Below are 22,636 nucleotides of genomic sequence, written 5' to 3' on the forward strand. Positions count from 1 at the left end.
TTCAGCGAAGCAGAAGACATATGAGCTCAATGAGTGTGTTCCCCTGAACAAAATGATATATAACACATCCATAAACTCCAAATGTGTTCAGAGAAATTCAATGTCAAACTTAAGAGAAAAACTCAATTTTCTCGAAGTTTGCAAATTTATGTAAAGTTACCTGCGAGATCTGCAACGATTAAACTTCACATAGAGAGGGAAAATGTGGGTGTCTTGTATCCTACTAATTTTCATTCTCTTACCACGAGAAGTCTCTGCGATATGGGGTCCCAAAGTTGCCAAAAAATGCTAAACTTGGAAAGTGCACGGCATACCTTCTTGAGGAAAATATTTTAAACTAATCTTGGTTTGAATGCACTAAATAGGTGTTGGGGCATAGTGTGTCATCTCAGAAAAATCGGAGACGTGGTCCAGACCACCCTTACTCATCTGACGTGAAAACACCCTACTCTGGGTGGTGGCGTTCTTCGTCTCAGCTTGAAGTAGAATCCTTCACCTTCACGTCCCAAGGTGGACATTTTTGGGGGAACTTAGCGTTTCGTAGATATTTGCAAGCAAAGCGTACGACCAGCCGTTGCTTCTTAGAAGAAACCCGAATAGGCTAAGTTGGTCGGGCAAAAAATTATGTGGTTCTAGAGGCGCCATTTTACTATCAAAATGACGTAGGGGGTCTCATTCGTTCATCCAGACGTGGACATTTTCTGGCGACACTGGGTTTAGTGATGTCAGGGTGAGAGTGAGGTCAGTCAGCGTCCCCAATAATGTTATTGGTCAATTTGGACATTTTGAGACGATTATATATGAACAACATCCCATAGTTCTTTCGATTCCGTTCTGCACCCTACGCTCTAAACCAGGTATCGCATGCGTAACGGTGAAGTACCGCTTGGGGAAGAGCAGTGTGGGGCAAAGTACCTCAAAATTATACTTAAAGTAAAGTACCAAGTACATAGCGCCATTAGTACTTCAAGTACATTACAAAGTACCCAACTCCAAATGTACTTCAAGTAAAGCACAAAGTACTAGGCAAAGTACTCCAAGTACTCATCAAGTACATTGTCAATTTAATTTGTATCACTTTGCATTTCACTGTTTAGTATCTGTGTCTTGCCTTTTTGTCAAAACTTTAAGAGTATTCTTGACAAATGCACAAAAGCCATAAAGTCCTAGGTTAAGTGCTAACACGTGAATATGAACTTCATCAGGTGTCATAATTTGCAGCAACGTGTAGAGAGGTAATCAGTCAGCTGTCCTGTGATCATGCAAAATAGTATTATGCCCTGACTGATCCAATATCGCCCGAGCTAGTGTGGTGTTCTGGTACTAATCTTCTGCTATAACAGGCTAGGAAATTTCAAGGGAAAAAAGTACAAGCAAACAGAGATTATATATTTCCGGGTATTCCTTGCTGCTTTCTGAAATACAACATGTTCAAAAAAAGAATATGAAGAAAGTAAAAAAGGATGAAGCACAATGTAAGCCTTCATTTTTATACGACTGTGATCTGCAGTAATGTAATGCATGTGACCAATTAAAAAACGTAAAATGTAAAAATGACAGCATGTGTGTCTTTCAGAGTGTTCATCATGTAATGCAATCACACATATAATGTGATATAAAATGATTAATTGTCAATGAAGAAAATAATATAAAAAAGCATAGAACCCTCCACTGGGAGAACTGAAATGACAATGGACCAAGTCATTGTGCTGCTGGTTGCAGTGTCCATTCAATTCGTTTTACATAATCATAGAAGCGTTGATACTTTTTCAACATTTCAAGCCTCTCAACAATAGATTTGCTTCAATATGCTCTTTAAAAGCACAAAAATCATTTTTGGTAAAATGTCAGACTGGGTCTCTTGGTACTGCATTCCACTAAAAGCGCTAAAATGACTACAAGAAGACGAAAACTCAGAGATAGCCCTATCTGTGTGTTTTCGTCTTCTTGCTGTCATTTTAGCGCTTTTAGTAGGGTGCATTTTTTATACTCTTTTGTGATTATTGTCTGCAGTCCAAGTTTGTGTACTTGAGTACTTGATGGGAAAGTACTCGGAAAAAAGTACTTGAAGTACAGTACAAAGTACACGATTTAAAATGTACTTAAAGTAAAGTACAAGTACACAGTAATGTACTTAAAGTACTACTTGAGTACTTGGCACGTCAAGTACTGCCCACCACTGGGGAAGAGGTACATTTAAATAGTGTGCACCGCTTAAATTTATGACGTACACACGCCATCACATAGCGCACAGCCGATAAATATCGCAAACAAGTACCTTTATGCTAAAACTACATGCCTTTCAAGAGTGATTGTTCATTGCGAGCTTTCATTGTCTTGATGCATAAACGTCGAACACACGAGGCGCAACATATGGATGGACACTGACCACTGCATCTCTCCTTCACTATTACGGCTGCTCTGCGGTCACGGTTCTTTTCCACACCTTTGAATTCCTGTTCTTTCCCAACTTTCTTTTCTTCGCGCAACGTAATACTAACCACGGAAGATGACTGACTCCACCGTTCGCAACATCGTCTGGACGAAACCTAGGAGAAAATATAATGTAAAAAATCCAACAACCGAAAAGGATTTCCTGATTAAGACGCTTACCCGCTTGTGTAATCCAGGTATAAAGTGCAGTCTAGGCTTCTCTAATTCACGCAAACGTTCGTCCATCTCCCCGTCATTGTGTTCAGCCTGCCGAGGAACAGGACAATTGGGAATCGGAGCGAAGATGAACGATAATGCATCGTGCGGACGAAGAACTACTTCGTAGATATAACACGCACCTAAAACAACTCCAGTCTTGAAAGTGACGAACGAGTTTCTTCAAAGACCGAACACGCCCGTCTTCGCTCCCCGACTTTTGAAAAGAAACTGATTTGCCAGCTGTTGGAAGAAACGCAGTCTTCCCAAGTCTTCCCAAACGTGCGATCCAACACGATCAAGGGTTGCTGTTACTGCACACTTTTAATGGAATGAGAATGAAGAGCCATTACGGCATGTCTGCGTTAGGGAATTTATCCACCGATATTGGGAAATCACGCGAAATATTTTTGCAGTGCATGAAGGTCATGAGAAGGCGTTCGTACTCATGCTCCCGAAACACGCGGTACAGATGGTACACCGCGCTTAAAAGATACCTAGCCGGTACGGATGGGGTGCCGGTACGCTGCTGTGCGGGTTGAGGACTGTACGTCATGTACACCACCTGGCCCAGGTGCGGGTCATCTTTGTTGCGGTATATATCGGGTGCCCGATGCAAAGTGTATATAATGCAAAAATTTACAACCTCACCGTAATTCCTTCACATACGCTACCAATCTATAAAGCATCCCCTGCGGCCTAGAATGGGCGACATCATGTTTTTTTTGTTTTTTTTGTCTATCTGATGTGTTCAAGTATGTACCACACCCACTTGACACTGTGTTTCGTTTCCCTGCCACAAGCAATGGGAGCTGCAAAAGTCAGCCACAAACATGTCCTCAGCTCTCCAGCAGTAACTTTGCAAGCATATGTACCGCAAGTACTACAATCATAACACATACGGTATATATAATCAGCACCTCAATTGGTTTGGTAAATTGAGATAACGCTGAGATATTAGTAAACATGTTCTCCACTCAATGAACTTAACTGATGAAATTGATCGCAACTGGTGGTGATGACACACATGTCTACCTGTATGGTAGATAAATGAACTGATAAACACGCACCTGCCTGCCCTACCATGCACCTCTATCTGCCATGCAGTGTATGGCAGTGCGCATGCGATTCCATGTCTGTCATTTTTTTTTTCATCGCTATGCGGTGTTGTCCCATTTATGGAAAGTAGCGGTATTTGATAAATGAAGGTTTGTCTGTACCCGAATCGGCATTGGAAGTGCTCCTTCCAAGATGGCCTTCGAACACAACAGCCACTCCGAAGACGATGAAACCACTACGGGCTGTTGAACCGCTGGTTGAAGATTTAAGACATGTATGGGGCAAGCATTGCGTGAAAGGATAAGAACACACCATTTGACGCGCTTGAACGTCCCATACGGGCTCCAGTTCCACCATAAAATTGGGAAGGCTGATTCAGAGAACTGTACACCTTGTGCCACCGCGGAGAACACTGTGGAGGACATGTTGTCGTGCACTGCACTCTAAATCCGGCATCCGATATGTACCGCATGAAAGAGGACACGCACCTTGGCCAAGCAGTACACATGAGGTACGGCCCTCAACCAGCAGGTACAGTTTGCGACACTGAGAAATTCAAGTGGCACAAGGGCTCCGATACCAATCCGTACCGGCTAAGTACCTTTACGTGCGCTCTAGCAGCTGTACCTCATGTGTACCGCGTGTTTCCGGCGTATGAGTACCAACGTCTTCTCAAAGTCTTCATGCGTTGCAAAAATATTTCCCGTGATTCCAATGCCAATCAATAAATTATCTTATGCAGCGGTGCCATAATGGGTCTGCACTATAATTCTATCAAAGACGTGCAACTAGAACCCCTGACCGTGAGGGATCGAACGTTTGGGAAGAATGCGTTTCTTCCAACCGCTGGCAAATCAGTTTGTTTTGAAAGGTCGGGGAGCGCGGACGAGTCTGCCAGGTCTTTGAAGAAACTCACTCGTCCCTTTCAAGATTGGAGACATTTAAGGTTCATATTATATCTATAAGTAATTATTCGTCCGCACGATGTATTTTCGTTCATCTTCGCCCTGATTCCCAGGGTCCCGATCACCGGCATGCTGTACACCAGTGATGGCCAGTAGTTAACTACATGTAGTTAAACTACTAGTTAAACTACCTGATTGTAGTTAAAAGTAGTTATCAACTACTTGCAGAAATGTAGTGGCAACTACTAGTTAAACTACTATTTTAAGTAGTTAACTTCAGTAGTTAGGTTGCTGAAGGCGCCAACTACTTCCAATTTTGCCGCAAGCTTTACGGCACGATTGTGCTTCCGACTTTTGCCTTGAGCTACTTGTTTGATGAGAACGGAGGTGCAGAGCAATTCTGTCGTGCATGTGTACTAAATCTTCACTTTTAATTAGAGGTGCGCGAATATTGAAATTTTCGAATACGAATCGAATACGAATATCTACAAAATTGTCCTTCGAATATCGAATCGAATATCGAATATCACACATAGGATAACAGCTTCTAAGAGTTAATTAAGTTAATTAAGCCCCGAAAACAAGCATCGTCACAGTTGTGTTCTGCTGATCCTTAGAAAAATGTCCCAAGTGCTAATGAGGAATATCTATTAATGCATTGGCTTAGCATAGGGCATACATGCTTGTATGCACAAGTACAGTAACATTATTTTTACAATGAAACAGTGTGCTGTTCTCATGAGGCAAGTTGAAAACCGCAAGAAAAAAAAAACTTTCATTTCAAAAATCTTTCATGAACAGTGAACACCTGTGTTGGCATTGTAAAGTGCTGGTGAAACAGACAGAATGGAAGTAAAGAGCAATGACATGTTCAGAATGTGGGATGATTTAGTGATGAGCAGCTCAGAAAGAAAATGATGGTGGTAAGTGGTCTCTTCTTGCATTAACAATGCCTTCCGTATTTGTCGTGAAGGCGAGAAACTGCACTGTTTCACTGCTGGTTACGGACCATCGTTACTGACAGTACTGCATAGTTTGGAACGGCCTCATGCATTATAGCGCAGTAAAACTGCGATCCTCGACGATGTTGTATGGCTGTATCACGCGTGATTGTTTCCGCGACGTTAGCGTTCAGCGCTCCTTTCTTTTCACGGCGGAAATCTGCGCGCGGGCCTCAAACTTTGTCGCGCCGACGGGGACGCGCGTGAGTCGCAAGCAAAACCGCTCCATGAAGGTCGGGCTTAAGACTATATATGCGTCTTGCTATCATCTGTAACAACAATTAGTGCAGTTTCAAATGACTGCAGCGTTACTGTCGTCCTAGTTGGCGCTTTCATACACTCTCAGAAACGAAACTGATAAATTTACGCTTACGTCCAATCTTACCCTTACTAAGCGTAAAGTTCGACAAAATCGCAGACGCCGTATCCGTCAAGCTCTATTTTATTCCTAGTACCCGTAAACGCGCTCGCTGTAAGCGTAAAGGGCGGAGTTTTATGCGTAAATGGGATGGAGGACATGATTTACTGTTATGTCGTGACGCATATGATTTCTTCTTGACGGATAAACTGAAGCTCTGCGTTGGAGTATTAGCTCTTTACGCCTATATTGACGCATATTGTTTTTCAATTGTTATACGGGCCCTGCCTTCTGAGAACACGTGCATGGTTCCGTGCGGAAAGCGTCTTTCCTTTCGCATGGTTAACGGTCACTCTGGCTTCTGGCGTCTCATGTTATCGATTTACGCCTATATTGACGCTTATTGTTTTTTCAATTGTTATACGGGCCCTGCCTTCTGGAGAACACGTGCATGGTTCCGTGTGCAAAGCGTCTTTTCTTTCGCTTCGTTAACGGTCACTGTGGCTTCTGGCGTCTCACGGTCTCACATCATGCACGGTCTAGCAAATGTAAGTTGTCACATTTTGCGCTGGGCGTCTGTAGTTTTTTTTTTTTATTTCATATTTCATTTGTGTCAAACTTATCACAGGAAGAGATGGCATCGAACGAGACAACGTCGCACGATATGTGGGCAAGGCACGCGGACGACGCTGCATCAACAATTGTGATTCTCCACGCTATCTCCGCGCTACAAATTCGTATGCGTGCGCCCATTGTCCACCAGGTGAGACTCTTCTTGTTCTCGTTTTGCTCGGATGTGCGTTTCTCCCCGTTGAAGCATCTTTGTTAACGATTCCTCAATCCGTTCTTGGAATAGGAGTTCGGATGATTATTGCTGATTATACGGCACCATGATGTGTTGACATGAAGCAAATCGATTTTCTGATGGTCACGATTTTCGATAACGTGGTGCAGGTGGTGGTTGTGGTGGTGCTGCAAAACACGTGTGGAACGCCACTTCTTAGACAGCTGAAATGAGTTACGCGTCTAACGTTATTCAGCTAACTGTTACCTTAAAGGACCATAGTGTTTCCAGTTAGTATTTCCAGCGGCCTCTGCGGGGATGGACTCAGGTCTGGCAAAGAGCACCTCATCGGCATGATTTATTTCGGCGTTAGCATATTTACGAGATTAGCTTTCCCATTTAAACGCAAGAAACAGTATCAGTACCGCGATATATACTGCTGCACAGACACGTGCACCCATTTGACAGTACCACAGATCACATCAGTGAGATGATAAAATAATTTACGGGTCTAACAAAACTCAGTTGAATGCTACTTAAAGGATGAGAAAGATTTCAGAATGCTATGTTTGCCAGCCTGTGACCATTTCATGTGGGAGGTCTCTGGAGATGACCCAGATCTGGTGGACACCAGTGATGGCAAGTAGTTAACTACATGTAGTTAAACTACCTGATTGTAGTTAAAAAGTAGTTATCAACTTCTTGTTGATATTGCTTCATTGATGCATTGCTCGATAAATGCAACGTCTGCAATACACTGAACTATAGGGTGTTCAAAATTAAGCTTTCACGAGCGCTAGGCAAACACAGCGATGACAGCAAACCGGATGATAACTTTACGCTACTTGTGTAAGAAACAGCTGCTGCTAATTATGTAGCACCTGTTTCTTACTCCAGGAACAGATAAATAGCAGCCAGTTTTCTTTTGTCCGCTTATTTATAAAGTGCTAGTGAAAGCTTAATTTTGAACACCCTGTATACTTCAGTGATTATACGGTGATTTCACGCCGGATCATGCACGGTTTGTGAATTTTTTTTCTTTCAAACATGTATCAAAACCTCGTCCTTAGGAGGCATATTGGCGCTGAAAGTAGCTGAAAATAATCGGTGGTTCTATTTTATGAATTATCATTCTGATGTGGACATTTCGGCCATTGCGTTTCTTACGCAGTTTGACGCCACGTATCTTCATAACTATTTAACAGTTTTTTTTTACATATTGTGTAGGGTGGGTTGCATTGCATTGTAAGTTGTGGAGATCCTAAGGTTTGCCTTTGAGGAGATAAAAAATCGCAAATTTGCCCCATTTGTAAAATATGGTACGTTTTGGGAACCTCACAACTCGACTCCCAGTTGTGATACCCGGATCTGATACCGGATATCTAAATGACATAATTAACATTGATGTCAATTGTGAATTTATTTCGTATGCGGACAATGCAAGCGTATTTTCCAGTGGCTCTGATATTGATGTAATAGCCACTACTGCTAACGAGATGCTTTGCAACTTGGAAAAATTGGTTGATTTAAACTCTTCACGCATTAATAGTACTAAAACTGAAGCAGTCATATTTCGACCAAAAACAGGTGTGTTAGTCTAAATAAAGAGGTAGTATATCTTAATAGTCCTGTTGATATTGTAAAATGCATCAAATGTTTGAGTGTCATCTTTAACGAACAGTTGCTATGGGATTAACACGTTGAATACGTTCGTTACTAGATGGGCAGGTTGATACGTGATCCTTCGATGCATCCAAACAGGAACGGGGCAGGGGGGAGGACAAACACGAGAGACACGCTGTCACGGGCTCCCGGGTTCTGGTGCGCAGCACCCCGGATCCATGAGCAATATGAAGATTCGAACTCAGCGAATAGCACGAAGGGTGGCGGTTGACGAAAAGGTGAACGAGAACACTTGTTTCAACAAACAAGAAATCAAAAGTTTACTCTGACAAGACAAATCGGAAATGCACAATACGAACTGCATATATCACAGGCGGCAACACTTTTCCCTCAATACCTAAAACATATCCGAAACATATCGCACGGCGACAATAGAGAGAGGGGGAAAAAAAAGAATACAATATTCTCTGAACTCTGTCACGTATGGGCTACTGTCACAACACGACCCTTAATGCAAAACAATAAAATCCTTCAAACAATAGAAACTTAGCTCGCAGCGGCGGGAAGTCCTCGGAGGTGGCCAATCACAGTCCTCGTCCGGAAGGAGTCCTCGGCGATTTCCTTTGAAGTAGTCACACTTCACCACACACAACACTTGTTGACTCAATTCAACCTCACTTGCAGTACTTGCACTAACTTGCTGATTCCACACTTGGGAAAAACACTTACGTTCACGAAGAACAACCCGACCTACGCTCCTTGAACCTTCCCTTGGGCGGGAAAGCCGCCGCTACCGCTTCCGACACAACTTTCACTTTCTTCCGACGTTGACCACAGGACGAGTGACCTTATTTCCCCTCGGTTCCCTCTTTTAACCCCTCGGGTCACGGGGCTTCCTACAATGCCCGCAAGACGTGGCCCACTTTCCCTGGTCAAAAATGGGTCGCTGCTTGCGTCAAATTCCCGGAAAGGAAATTCACCAGCTCTTTTACACAATACGGCAACACCTGCCTTCCCACGGTCGAACGGCTACTCGGGCAACCAAATCCAAGATGGACATTTCCATTCCACGTGGTCCGCCGCGAGGCTTACATGACAAATGTTTAAAAAAAATTATATTGAACACCACTTTCTATTTAATATACAGTAAATTAAATGCATATATTTGTCGTACTGTGACACGACCCCCTACTTAAGAATATTATACAATAATATTCAGAACAAGCACATGTGCAGACAAATATTCAAACATAAACGTCAACGTACAATTCGGACATTTCATAGCTAAGTACTTAAAAAAAACAGAGGAAAACTGCAATTGGTTCCTTATTGTGTCACACATCACTCCCGTCGCGCTATGGCATATGTACAGGACAGTTTATACACGTACACGCAGCAAGGAAAAGAAAAGCATAAACTGCATGCTTGTCAATGCAGGTAAGAAGAAAAAAAATACTAGGACACATCACATTCGGCTTAAGTAGTCCGCTCCAACGTTATCTCTTCCCTTCACGTACTCCACGCGGAAGTCGTACTCCTGGAGTTGGAGGCTCCAACGCATGACACGTGCATTAGCGTGTCGGGTGCGATTGATGTGGAGGAGAGGTTGGTGATCCGTCTGTAGAACGAAGGGCTTCCCATACAGGTAGGTGTGGTATCGATGTATTCCCCAGACAAGGGCAAGACCCTCTCGCTCAATGGTAGCGTACGCAGCCTCCCTTGCCAGCAACTTTCTACTTGCATATGATACAGGGTGCAACACACCCTCGTGCTCCTGGAGGAGTATAGCGCCGATGCTTTTCTCTGAGGCGTCTGTCCTCAGCACAAACTCCTTCGTCAGGTCAGGTAGCCGCAAGATGGGTGCCTCTGTCAACAGACGCTTCAACTCCCTGAATGCCTTCTCATGGGCATCTTCCCACACAACATTGTTGCTCCCTCCTTTCTTTGTGAGGCTTGTCAGCGGGGCCGCCACTTCTGCATACTGCGGTATGAAGTCCCTGTAGTACCCGGTTAGGCCGAGGAAAGACCTAACCTGCTTCTTTGTTTTCGGGCGCTCTGCATCTTGAATCTTGTCTATCAGCTTCGTGAGTGGGGCTACTCTTCCTTTCCCCACTTGATGTCCCAGGAAGTCTACCTCTTCGTGCCCTACTTCGCATTTGGTGGGGCGTACAGTGAGGCCTGCATCTCGGACTCTCTGAAACACATTTTCCAGTGTGGCCAAGTGCTCGCTCCAGGTGTCGCTCGCAATCAAGACATCGTCGTAGTAGTAGCGGACGTCCGGCAGGTCATCAAAGAGCTTGCGCATTAACCTCGTGAAGACGGCGGGAGCAGTTTTTATTCCAAAGGGCATATACCGGAAATGGTATAGGCCGGATTCCGTCGAGAAGGCGGTCTTCGCCTTTGATTCCTCGTCTAAAGGTATCTGCCAGTACCCTTTTGTGAAGTCAAGCTTTGTGAAGAACCGCTTCTTCCCGATGTCGGCAAATATATGGTCGGCCCTCGGAATCGGCTCTGCGTCCGCCCTCAGCACGTCGTTCAGCTTCCTGAAGTCAATACATAACCTGTGCGTATTGTCCGCCTTGCGTACCACGAGCACAGGTGAATTGTACGGGGAGTTCGATTTTTCAACTATGCCCATTTTGAGCATCTTCTGGACCTCTTCTTCCGTTGAGTTTCGCACAGCAAATGGCAGGGGGTATTGCTTCGTGTGCACGTGCTTCAGCGTGGTCATCTCTAGTCGGCACTTTTCCATCTCGGTACGCCCTGGCACATCCGACATGATCATATGGTATTGGCGCACCAACTGGCTCACTTCCCCGCGTTGTTGGTCATTCAACCTGTCCGCCAAAACAACGTCTGTGTAGTCTTCTTTCTGCTCAAAGTTGAGCAGGGGGACGGTGTCTTCTCTTTCGTTTTCGTCTATGGTGACGACGCCGCATGCCTTTGTCTGTCCCGGTTGAGTCTCTTCAACCTCCCTTTCCTCATATTTCTTGAGAAGGTTCGCGTGGAACACCTTCGTTCCGTGACCCAGATCTACAGCATAGTCCATTTCCCCCTTCTTCGCAACAATGGGGAAAGGCCCCTTCCAATGCATGAGAAGTTTGTTTCGGTCTGTCGGTAGGAGGATTAGCACCCTCTCCCCTACGTCGAGTCGTCGCTGGCGGGCCTTCTTGTTATACTGTTGGCGATACTTCGCTCCTGCTCGTTCGAGTTCCTCATGTGCCATCTTGCAGGTCTCCTCGAGCTTCTTGCGCAACTCGAACACGTGCTCATATGTCGTTTTCACCTCATTTTCGAGATCTGCGTTTGTCCACCACTCACGCAGCACGGACAATGGGCCTCTCACGTGGCGGCCATACAGTAGCTCGAATGGCGAGAAGCCGAGACTCGCCTGGGGTACCTCGCGATACGCGAAAAGCAACGGTGAAAGGTATCGGTCCCAGTCCTTCGGTCTCTCCTCACACATTCGCTTCAACATTGTCTTGATTGTGCCGTTGAACTTTTCCACCAACCCATTTCCCATTGGGTGGTACGGTGAGCTGTGTAGCTGCTTGAGGGACAACAAACGGCTTACTTCATGCATTGCTTCGGAAACAAAAGCGGGCCCACGGTCGCTTAGAATCTCTCGGGGTATTCCTGTCCTTGTGAACATCTCCACGAGCCCTTCTGCCACTCGTTCCGTCGTGATGCTTGGTAATGCTACGGCATCCGGGTAGCGCGTAGCATAGTCTACCATCGTGAGAATGTATTGATTACCCTTCGCTGTTGCCGGCGCGATGGGTCCGACGATATCAACAGCAACGCGCTGAAAGGGCGTCTCAATCGTTGGCATTTTCCCCAGCGGCACCTTGGCAACTTTTCCACGTGGCGTCGTCCTCTGGCACTGGTCACACGACTTGACAAAAGGTTTCACGTCAGCTTGGATGCCGGGCCAAAAGAAGTCAGCTAGGATTCGGTCAGTCGTCTTCTGTACCCCCTGGTGGCCCGACATGATCCCGTCATGTGCTAGTTTCATAACCGCTTGCCTGAACTTCTTCGGCACAACCACCTGCTGGCATTCTCCTCCGGCTCCCATCCTGTAGATTCGGTATAGGATTCCCTTCTTCACGACGAACTCGTACGAGCGGTTTTCGTTACGACATTGCAATACTTGGCCCATTTTGTCGAAGCAACATGTCAAAGTGTCATCATCTTGTTGCTCTTTTCCAATTTCTCTCGGCTCAGATGGCCATCCCACTATCTCAGGAACTCGAAGCGGCGCCCTTTCTCTCTTCTCTTGTGTCTTCTGCTTCGCTTGTCGCCTCGTCTCTACTGCAGCATTCAGACTCCCGTTGCTTTCCTTCTCGTTGGCGACGTCTCCTTCCGAGCTTTCCTGGTCGGCTGCACAGTCTTCTTCCCAGTTGGGATCCGGATCACTCGGCTCTCGTGCTCCAGGAACGTTCCCCAAGATTAGATCATACAGGGGGTTGTCCATGCATTTGGCTGTCAGGACCCCTGTGTAGAATGGCGTCTTCACAGTTATCCTTGCTTCGGGTAGGTTCCTTACGGTGCCGTCCACCAGATAGACAGGGCTCGTTTCCCCGGTCATGTCCTCTTATCGGACTAGCATCTTCCTTATGATGACAGTGTTGCTGCCTGTATCACGCAGGACTGTAACACGGTGGCTTCCCAGTTTCCCCATGACTACTGGCATACCGTCTACTCTAAACAGCGTCTTCGGTGACACGAAGGCATTTACTACTGGCACCTTTAGTCCATTTTTGAGCTCCACGTACCCATCGGTGATGCATCCCTCCGTGGAACTGGTTTCTTCTGACCTCGGAGCAACGATACACGATGCTTGAGGCTTGGTCGGCGTCTTCTCTGAGCAATACCTGGCCGTGTGTCCCATCTTCCCGCAGGTATAACATGTCACCCCATGCTGCTTCACCTGGCGAGATCTGCATTCAGACGCGATGTGTCCCACCCTGGCACAAAGGAAACATCTCTTCTGGTTCCGTGTTTCTTCTCGCTCACGGGGGTACTTCTTGGTTGGCGCACGCCGCTGGTCTTCGACAGCTTCTGTTTCCTCGCTCTTCCCTTTGCCCAGGTTGCTCTGGCATTGAGCTTCTAGGAATCTGTCCGCTAGAGTTGCCAAATCCGACAACGACCCCGTTTTTCGCTCCCTTAGGAACATCGCCAGCTTGGGTTGGCATCCCTTAATGAATTGTTCTGTTAGCAACAAATCGCGCAGACAGTCGTAGTCCTTTTTCGTCTCTGACAGGTCCACCCAACGATCGAAAAGGCTACTGAGTCGCGCCGCAAACTGCGTCCCGGTTTCTCCCTCTGCCGGCTTTCCGTTCCTGAACTTCTCGCGGAACCCTTCCGCAGTCAGCCTGAATCTTTGAAGGAGCGCCTTTTTAACCTTGTCATAGTCCGCAGAGTCGTCGGGAGTCAGCCTTGCAAAGACTCCTAGCGCGTCGCCGCTGAGACATACGCTGAGCGCCGTCGCCCACTGCTCCTTGGGCCAGCGTTGTCCCGTTGCAAGCCGTTCGAAACGTAGCAGGTACGCATCCAGATCGTCTCGTTTCTCGTCGAACGGAGAGAGCCACCGATGCGGCGTTACGGGCAGCGTGCTACTAGTGACTTCTCGCGCAGCATTTGGCGTAGCCCCCACAGCTCCCTGGTTCTGCAATTCTTGCAACTTTATCTTGAGCTCTAAAGTGCGTTGCTCCTCTTCGGCCCTAGCCCTAGCATCTTCAGCCTTAGCCCTAGCATCTTCAGCCCTAGCCTGAGCCGCTTCCTTTTCTCGGACTTGTTCTAACTCCTGTGCACGCAATTGTTCCTTCAAGATTTCCCTCTCTTGAGCCCTTCTCTCTCTCTGCTCTTTTTCAATCCACTCCTTCAACACCGCGCCCTGAAGGCCCAATTCCTTGCCAATAGCTACCAGATCTTGCAATTCCATCTCGTGTCTCGCACACTTCTCCGAAACTCGTCTACTCGTTCACCTACGTAACTGTTTCTCCTCGGCTATTGCGGAGTCCTGTCGCGGACGCCAGAAATTGTCACGGGCTCCCGGGTTCTGGTGCGCAGCACCCCGGATCCATGAGCAATATGAAGATTCGAACTCAGCGAATAGCACGAAGGGTGGCGGTTGACGAAAAGGTGAACGAGAACACTTGTTTCAACAAACAAGAAATCAAAAGTTTACTCTGACAAGACAAATCGGAAATGCACAATACGAACTGCATATATCACAGGCGGCAACACTTTTCCCTCAATACCTAAAACATATCCGAAACATATCGCACGGCGACAATAGAGAGAGGGGGGAAAAAAAGAATACAATATTCTCTGAACTCTGTCACGTATGGGCTACTGTCACAACACGACCCTTAATGCAAAACAATAAAATCCTTCAAACAATAGAAACTTAGCTCGCAGCGGCGGGAAGTCCTCGGAGGTGGCCAATCACAGTCCTCGTCCGGAAGGAGTCCTCGGCGATTTCCTTTGAAGTAGTCACACTTCACCACACACAACACTTGTTGACTCAATTCAACCTCACTTGCAGTACTTGCACTAACTTGCTGATTCCACACTTGGGAAAAACACTTACGTTCACGAAGAACAACCCGACCTACGCTCCTTGAACCTTCCCTTGGGCGGGAAAGCCGCCGCTACCGCTTCCGACACAACTTTCACTTTCTTCCGACGTTGACCACAGGACGAGTGACCTTATTTCCCCTCGGTTCCCTCTTTTAACCCCTCGGGTCACGGGGCTTCCTACAATGCCCGCAAGACGTGGCCCACTTTCCCTGGTCAAAAATGGGTCGCTGCTTGCGTCAAATTCCCGGAAAGGAAATTCACCAGCTCTTTTACACAATACGGCAACACCTGCCTTCCCACGGTCGAACGGCTACTCGGGCAACCAAATCCAAGATGGACATTTCCATTCCACGTGGTCCGCCGCGAGGCTTACATGACAAATGTTTAAAAAAAATTATATTGAACACCACTTTCTATTTAATATACAGTAAATTAAATGCATATATTTGTCGTACTGTGACACACGCTAGGTTCGTATTGAATTCGTTCAGAATAAACTGTGCAAAATATTAGGCATGACCGCTAGGAATAGACACATGCTTCCTTTTCGAATTAAGCTACTACTATACCGTTCACTGTTCATGTCTCACCTAAATTATTGCCATTTAGCCTGGGGTACGGCAACTAAGAATAGTCATGATGAACGCTTTCGAGCAAAATGAACGATGTTACGAGTAGGTATATATGGGATGCGCGGTGTCGAATTTACGCATTTTCCGTAGATATCCCTCACAAAAAGCCTATTGGGGGCGTTGCCCCAATTCGCAATACGACGTACTCGCTATGCGAAGAAAGGGCATTTCGAGACGAACACAATGATGTAGATTACTCTCGGGTATCACAACTGGGAGACGAGTTGACGAGAGACGTTGAGAACATCTGATCTCTTCGGTCACCAGATACCAAAGCCGTTTTCAGAACAAAAATCCGTTCGATAGATCGTCCGCAAAAAATTCGTGAAGTAACGCCATTTTTTCTTTATTTTATTCATTGCGCATCTCTAGAGACGCGTCTTTCCTTCGCCCCCAATACGAGAGAATGAAAGAGCACACTATCGCCTCTTGCCTCCTGGAAAAAGATTAAAAGAAAACAGAAAATGGAGCCCAAGATAAGGGCAATCGCGATAGAGTCACCCGATAGATATGTGTTTTTGTTTTGTTTCCGCAAGTTAAAGCTAATCTTCGACGCATGAGGCGGCACTGTGCTCTTTCACTCTCTCACACTGGGGGTAAAAGAAAGCCGCTTCTTTGAAGATGCGCAATCAACCAAATAAAGAAAAAAATGGCGTTCCTTCACGAATTTTTTGCGGACGATCTACCGAACGGATTTTTGTTCTGAAAACGGTTTTGGTATCTGGTGACCGAAGAGATCAGATGTCCTCATTGAAGCAACTTCGTAGCTTTTATAATTAAAAAGTTAATTATTGAAAGTTAATTAAGACATTGCCTTAGGAGTCTGTTAATGCCCCCTAGGGAGTGCCCTTCAGCATATGCTATATTGCAATTTATTTCATCTCGGAAAAAGTGATTGATATATTTTTTTTTTTAAATCTGTTCACACTTAGCGTGGACACCCTGTATATTTTGTTGTGTTGAAGTGTTGTGAAGATGCACAAATGTCATTCATAATTCTCTAAAATATTGCAGGTGTTGTAATCTGTTGGTTTATGGCTAGCATGCTATTCTCATTTTTTTAATGATTGGTCACGTGCACCTTAAGAGTTAAGACACACCATTTTCATGCCATAGGTGCAATATACTATAAACACGTGCATGTATCTATTATTCTGGGCTCTTTCCTGCAATAAAGTGGAATTATTTGGCGAATTTTTGCTGCATTACGGTTTAAATGCGTGCTACTAACGCTGTGGGAAATACTTCTATGTATTCAGATGTTCTGATTTAAATGAGATAGCGGCGTACGCGGGCTATAATAGTGAGGCGATGAACCCGGTTCAAGTGACGCACTCGTGCTTCTAAATCAACATGTCATTGTAGAAAACTCTTTATTGCATCATAGTCACCAGCTACCAGCGCTTGTTTATGGCATCACAAATTATGTTTTAGCCGTGCATTAGGAAGCTCAGGTGTCGCGCATCTTAACGATAAGCAGTGTATTCATTATGATAGAGGGCATTGCTTAGAGGGTTAAAACTTGGCACGGTTCTACGATATGTGCGTAGGGCACAACTCATAGAGCATAAACTTGCTTTGTACTCCTTTCATGAACTTTATTACAATATCAAAATCGTCAAATCCCTCCCTAAAGAAGCCTATAAATATAGGCATCTTTCGTCGTAGCAGATATTGATATCGTCTTTGTATATCAAGACTATTTTGAAACGTCTTGAATCGCCCATTGCGACAGCAAGGTCTGAATTAACCATATACACAGGTCAAGAACTAAAAAGTATATATATTGAGTAGCAAGTAACTTGAGGGTAACTTGTTAAAGTAGCTTAGGAATTTCACGTCAATTTTCATGACGTTTTATTACGTGTCACTGCGTTTGAAATTTAGTTACAGGCCGGTTTCACATCAGTTCAGGCACGGAGGTCCCACCGACCTCCTGCGTTTTCAGTATTTTCTATATTTACAAGCTCATCGTATATTATGATCAACCCCTGTAAAACGAATAATTTCTACCGAGTAGCTTTTGTGCAAAAAAAATCGAGAAAATCTGGCCCTGAATTCGAATGTTTCAGTTTTGCCATGCTTGCACGCATATCTCCCGGGTGTGAAAGATATTGTAGGGAAATTTTTTGATGCTTTAGTATGCCTATAGGCCAGCTGTCAGAGCGCAAATTTTGGGGCGCAGGTGCAACGCTGTGTGCTATAAAAAATGGCGAACATGCTCTCTCGCGCAGTTTTGTCCCGATTTCGACGCGTGATTTCTCTGGTTATAGATGTTCCTCATTGCCATACTTGGGATCAACTCACTCAGCTTTTAATGCTCCTTCATCTGATATGTCTATCGTGCGTATATCTCTGACAAGCATGTGCTGAAACAGGCAAATGTTTAGGAATAGTTCGAAAAACAAAACAGAATTTCAGTTCGTGTCCGTTTCTCAAAAAGGCTCCTTTTGATGGCCCGATGTTAGAACTTTCATCTAACTTGAAAACAATTTGCTTCAAAAGGCGTACAGTGGCGATTAGAGCGTTAAAATGCATTAAATGTGTTAAAATATTAAAAGCACAGTGGGGTGGCGCGCCTTCCGTCGTTGCGGCCCTTGTTTGGGCAAAGCTGCCTGACCTTAGCCTCACCTGAGACGTCGGCAAACTTTTGACGTCCTGCTCAAGAAAGAATCCGCACCTCGGAGTTCGTTATTTCCCCCAAAGCATCTCAATTAAAGTCCCACGTTGCCGAAAAGCGGTCTTTCAACGACTAAATTGTCAGCAAAGGCCAGCGTACATGGCGGTACGCGTACTGTACAAGTAAGCATCGAGTTAGTTTTCTTTCTTCAGGGTTCCCAAAAGTTCCTGCGAAGCTTGCCTTACTTCATTTTTAAGTTATGCAGAGGCCTTCCAGCACAAAATGCGTGGTCTGTGCTGAAGTTTCCTCTCAGAGCTAAGGACGTGGGCGGGTTCTCATACTTGTCATAATATTTGAGACGTTCATAGCAAAGTCATGCGGCAGAAAATAATAATCCACCTTCCAAGACGCACACAATGCACTTCGATTTCGCTGAAAACTGGACAGTAGCTATCCCTAGCGAAATACAAGCGATACAAAAAAGTTCACTACAATATCTTTTAAAAATCAGGAGGTATACACGAGCAAACACGACAAAACTGAAACACTCGAATTCAGGGCAGGGTTTCTCGATTTTCCTTTCTTTTTTTTGCACGGAAACTATTCGGTAGAAGGGAATAATTTTACCCATGTTGATCATCATATACGATGAGCTTCTAAATATAAAAAAATAATAATCATGTAATATAATAAATGTAAAAAATTTAAAATAATATGTAAAATAATAAACATGTAAAATAATAATCAGCCATGGAGGTCCATGGGACCTCCATGGCTGAGCTGACGTGAAACCGGCCCACAATTCTTGCACAGTATAACTTGAGACAATTATGTTCTGGCTAACCTTTTCAGTGACTTCCATCTTACAACAGTCTAACTTAACTGGCAACGAGTTCCAACTTCTATCCATGTTCCATATGACCTCTGTTAAGTCAATATTTGTGAAGTAAATATAGTACATATGCGGGACAGGTGATTGTATACTTTCAATGGAACACTCATTTTTTCATTGTTGGTGAAGTGATGCCAAAAGAACCCATGTAGCTGGTGACTATGATGCAATAAAGAATTTTCTACAATGACATATTGATTTTGTTGTTAAAAATCGCGCAAATTAACTCTCGTGTGGGGGAAGGAGGTACCCGTAAGTGTGCATTGGCTGCACCTCGGGAAATCGTCGGGGTACGATACAGGCTGCCGAGAAGGGATCATTAACATCCCCGTGTTGCAAAACGTATGCCGGACCATGGTCGGGAGCCGACCTGGTGGGGTCGGTCGCCGTCGGCGCACAGACGTTGGGTCGTCGCGCTGTACGTGTACGTTCTGCCCCGTGTGTTCGACGTTTGTGCATCATGACAATGCACGCTCGCGATGGACAAGCGTCACCTCTGAAATGGATGTAATTTTCGAATAAAGGTATTTGTTTGTGATACTTATCGTGCAGCGTGGCCTCCTGGGGCTGTTAATATATCGCAGAGGCGAAGAACCGCCCTGACGAGTAGGCCTAAATCGCTGCGTGCTATGCACTGGATGTACAACATGTGAGGGCGTGCGTGTACCTCTTAAATTTGTGAGGTACATTTTCGTTTAAATATGTACCGCTTGCCCAAGCGGTACTTAACCTTATACATATATGGGTTACCTAGTTTAGGGTGTGTGCTTGACATGTATCTCCAGTGACATAAATTTGCTCTCGACCGACTGCACAACGGAAACTTTGGGCTTGTAAAAGTGCAGGGTCCTTGGCCACCTGACAAAGGGGACGCTGCATTGGCAATGCTTGCGGCATTTATTTAGGGCAGTGCGTTGGAGTCAGCCTATTAGGACCGTGTGACTCATAGTGTCCTCTGCGTTAATCGATGATTTAGCGTTTGACTGATGTTTATCTCGAAAGCGGATGTTGTACCCCGGATGTTTCCTATAGGGGTGGCAACACCAGTGAGTCCCACGTAAGCTTGGCTAATCGAGGTTAATTCTCTTGTTGAAATTAACGGCACCTCATTATCCAATCTCGTAAAAATCTTCAGCATTACGCCTTTCACCTAGCCTACCTGGATCAAAGTACATTGAAGATGCCTCAAAAATGACTCTTCCTTTTCCCCTTTACTCTGCTTTCCGGATCCCTGTGTGTCATGAGATACCTCGACACATGAGCAGTGCATGGAAAGGTACGAAACTTTCGGTACCCAAGCTAGTGGTCTTAGTGGAGCTTTTTCACGGAAGCGCCGTATCCTAGCGGGTTTCCAGCGAACCACGCTCGGAGTGCGTCAAAACAAATCCCCGTAGTTAGCACAAAGGACCAAAACCTGTCCGGAGTGGGACCGATGAGCTCCCGCCGTTCGTGGGGTCTCCACACTGGTACCCACTTCTGTCCTTATCTGCCGTCCCAATACAACGCCATTTAAAGCGACAGTCCGGACCTCCGGAGGGTATTCGGATCGCGACTGCATTTGATTGTCCTCGACAAGCCCATAAAATAGGAAGGGTGAACGCTTTCCCGTTTTAGAGAAAACGAATGAAATCCTACAGTTAACCTATACCCGGTTTCGGTTTCTCGGTGTCGTCACTGTTGTCTCTGACACCTTTGTTTGTTTGAAACACCTATGCCTCATCCCTCAACACCGTCACATACGCAGTAGCTAGTCACTGCTAGTAAGAAGCAGGGATGCGTACTGAGAGCACGGGAACTGAGAGCACGGGAACCGCACAGAGTACAACACACAGCCCGCCGAGAGGAGCAGAGCCAGTCAAGCAGACGCCAGAAAGATCGGAAGAGAAATACTGGCGTCACGACTTTTGGAAGTTCGGCTTTCAGTCGGGGGCAAAACATGCAAGTTGAAAATTCCATTATAAGTTCTCGGAGCCGAACATAAACGAAATATTTTGCATGGTGGAATGGAAAGATACAACGAATCATCGGATAAGGCCTATTTACTTCACATGTGGGGTCCAGACTGTCACTTTAATGGAGACGGAGACAACCCTCTCCTGCACCTCAAGATCATTCGCATGTACATAAGCTGTAGTGGAAAAGGTCCGTTACACCAGCGCACAATTTACTCAAGTAAACATGGCACACTCATCCTTATCACTCTAAATCTTTTCACACCTTTAAAGGTGTAATAACGTGCATGGCGTACGCCTTTTTTGGTGTAATTTTTGTAACATCATAATGGAGCACGGTTTCGCACAAATTTTCTTCACTCGAGTGTTGTCTGTCCTCAGTCAATTCCGTCTTGCAACATCTCAACACTGTTCAACAGTATTGTAGACACTTGCGCGTGCTCGATTATCGGTAGCGATGCGTATATGCATTAGCTCGTACATACGGTATCCAAGACGGCAAGATTTGAAAGTTGAAAGTTTTGAAGATTGAAAGCAAGATCTGCACTGACACTTGATATTTAGTAATGCTGTCCGAATTTTGTAAAATATCATCCTGGAGATGCAATCTTACGCAACCAGGTTGAATGTGCATAGCGCACACCTTTAAAGGTGTGAAAAAGTTTACAGTGTACAAAGACAACACTAAAGAGTCGCTTTATATCTAAAAAGAAACATCAACTTACGTCTCGCTTCTGTTGACAAATGTGTGGACTTTGCCTAGGTCGTGAAGCGCATTGTTTCGCAAGAATCTTGATCTTATGATTGAATACGGAGTTGCTGCGTGAAGGGTACCCACCTTGTCGTTGGAAATAGAAAAATAGGAGTATCACTTACCCCGGCAGGAGAGTTACCAAGAGCTCCTATGGGGTATCAAACTAAAGCATGCAAAATGGTTGTGAAGGACTCACGTAGCTGTAGAGCTCGTTCATGTACGTTTCATTTTTCAGCCAGTCAGGATAGCCTACCTTCACCAGCATCATGTCAACCTATTTGGAAAAACGTCTGCAACTGCAATGTGTTTAAGAACACAACATCACTAGCGCTCGCATGGTGAACACTAGGAAGGACACGGCGTTCCCGTAGATTGAATTATTGATTTTTTTTTTTTTTTTGTTCTTTGCTACTGCACCAGCCCCGACGAAGATTGCTGAGTAAGGTCTGCGACGACGAATACTTTCCACAGAGAAAAGGAGGTTTCCCGGTGCACCCCGAGTCTACGGCTGCTCCCAATGCCACTTGTAACGCAACGTTTGCGGACTTTTCGCGTTTGTATCGTGTCGTTACTTTTCTCATGATTATTCACAGTTGTGCACCGCCTGAGACTTACTGGGCCAACCACGGGCATTGACTACTTCTAAAACGCTGCCACTGCGCCTGCTAATACCATACCATGGGAATCTTTTTGAAATGCGATAGCATTTCAGTAGCACACTTGTGATGCTTCTCTCTGCCTCTCTCTGATGCCTCTGTCTGACGCCGCGTCGTGTCACGCTAGTTGGAGGCGAATAGGAACACATCTGACCCTTGTAATGCA

The 22,636-nt window shown here is 45.3% G+C and overlaps 1 protein-coding gene across 2 annotated transcripts in view; it reads right to left on the reverse strand.

Moving 5' to 3' along the window:
• The window catches only part of LOC135378594 (neprilysin-1-like), a 189,077-nt gene that overhangs the window by 52,925 nt on the left and 113,516 nt on the right, over positions 1–22,636 (reverse strand). For both annotated transcript variants that reach the window (XM_064611656.1, XM_064611655.1), the window contains 2 exons: positions 22,011–22,088; positions 21,786–21,898 (listed from right to left, as the gene is read on the reverse strand). In XM_064611656.1, coding sequence (XP_064467726.1) covers positions 21,786–21,898; positions 22,011–22,088 — 191 coding nt within the window. The remainder of the gene's footprint in view (positions 1–21,785; positions 21,899–22,010; positions 22,089–22,636) is intronic.

The sequence above is a fragment of the Ornithodoros turicata genome, chromosome 1, assembly GCF_037126465.1.
Source record: "Ornithodoros turicata isolate Travis chromosome 1, ASM3712646v1, whole genome shotgun sequence".
Classification (NCBI taxonomy): domain Eukaryota; kingdom Metazoa; phylum Arthropoda; class Arachnida; order Ixodida; family Argasidae; genus Ornithodoros; species Ornithodoros turicata.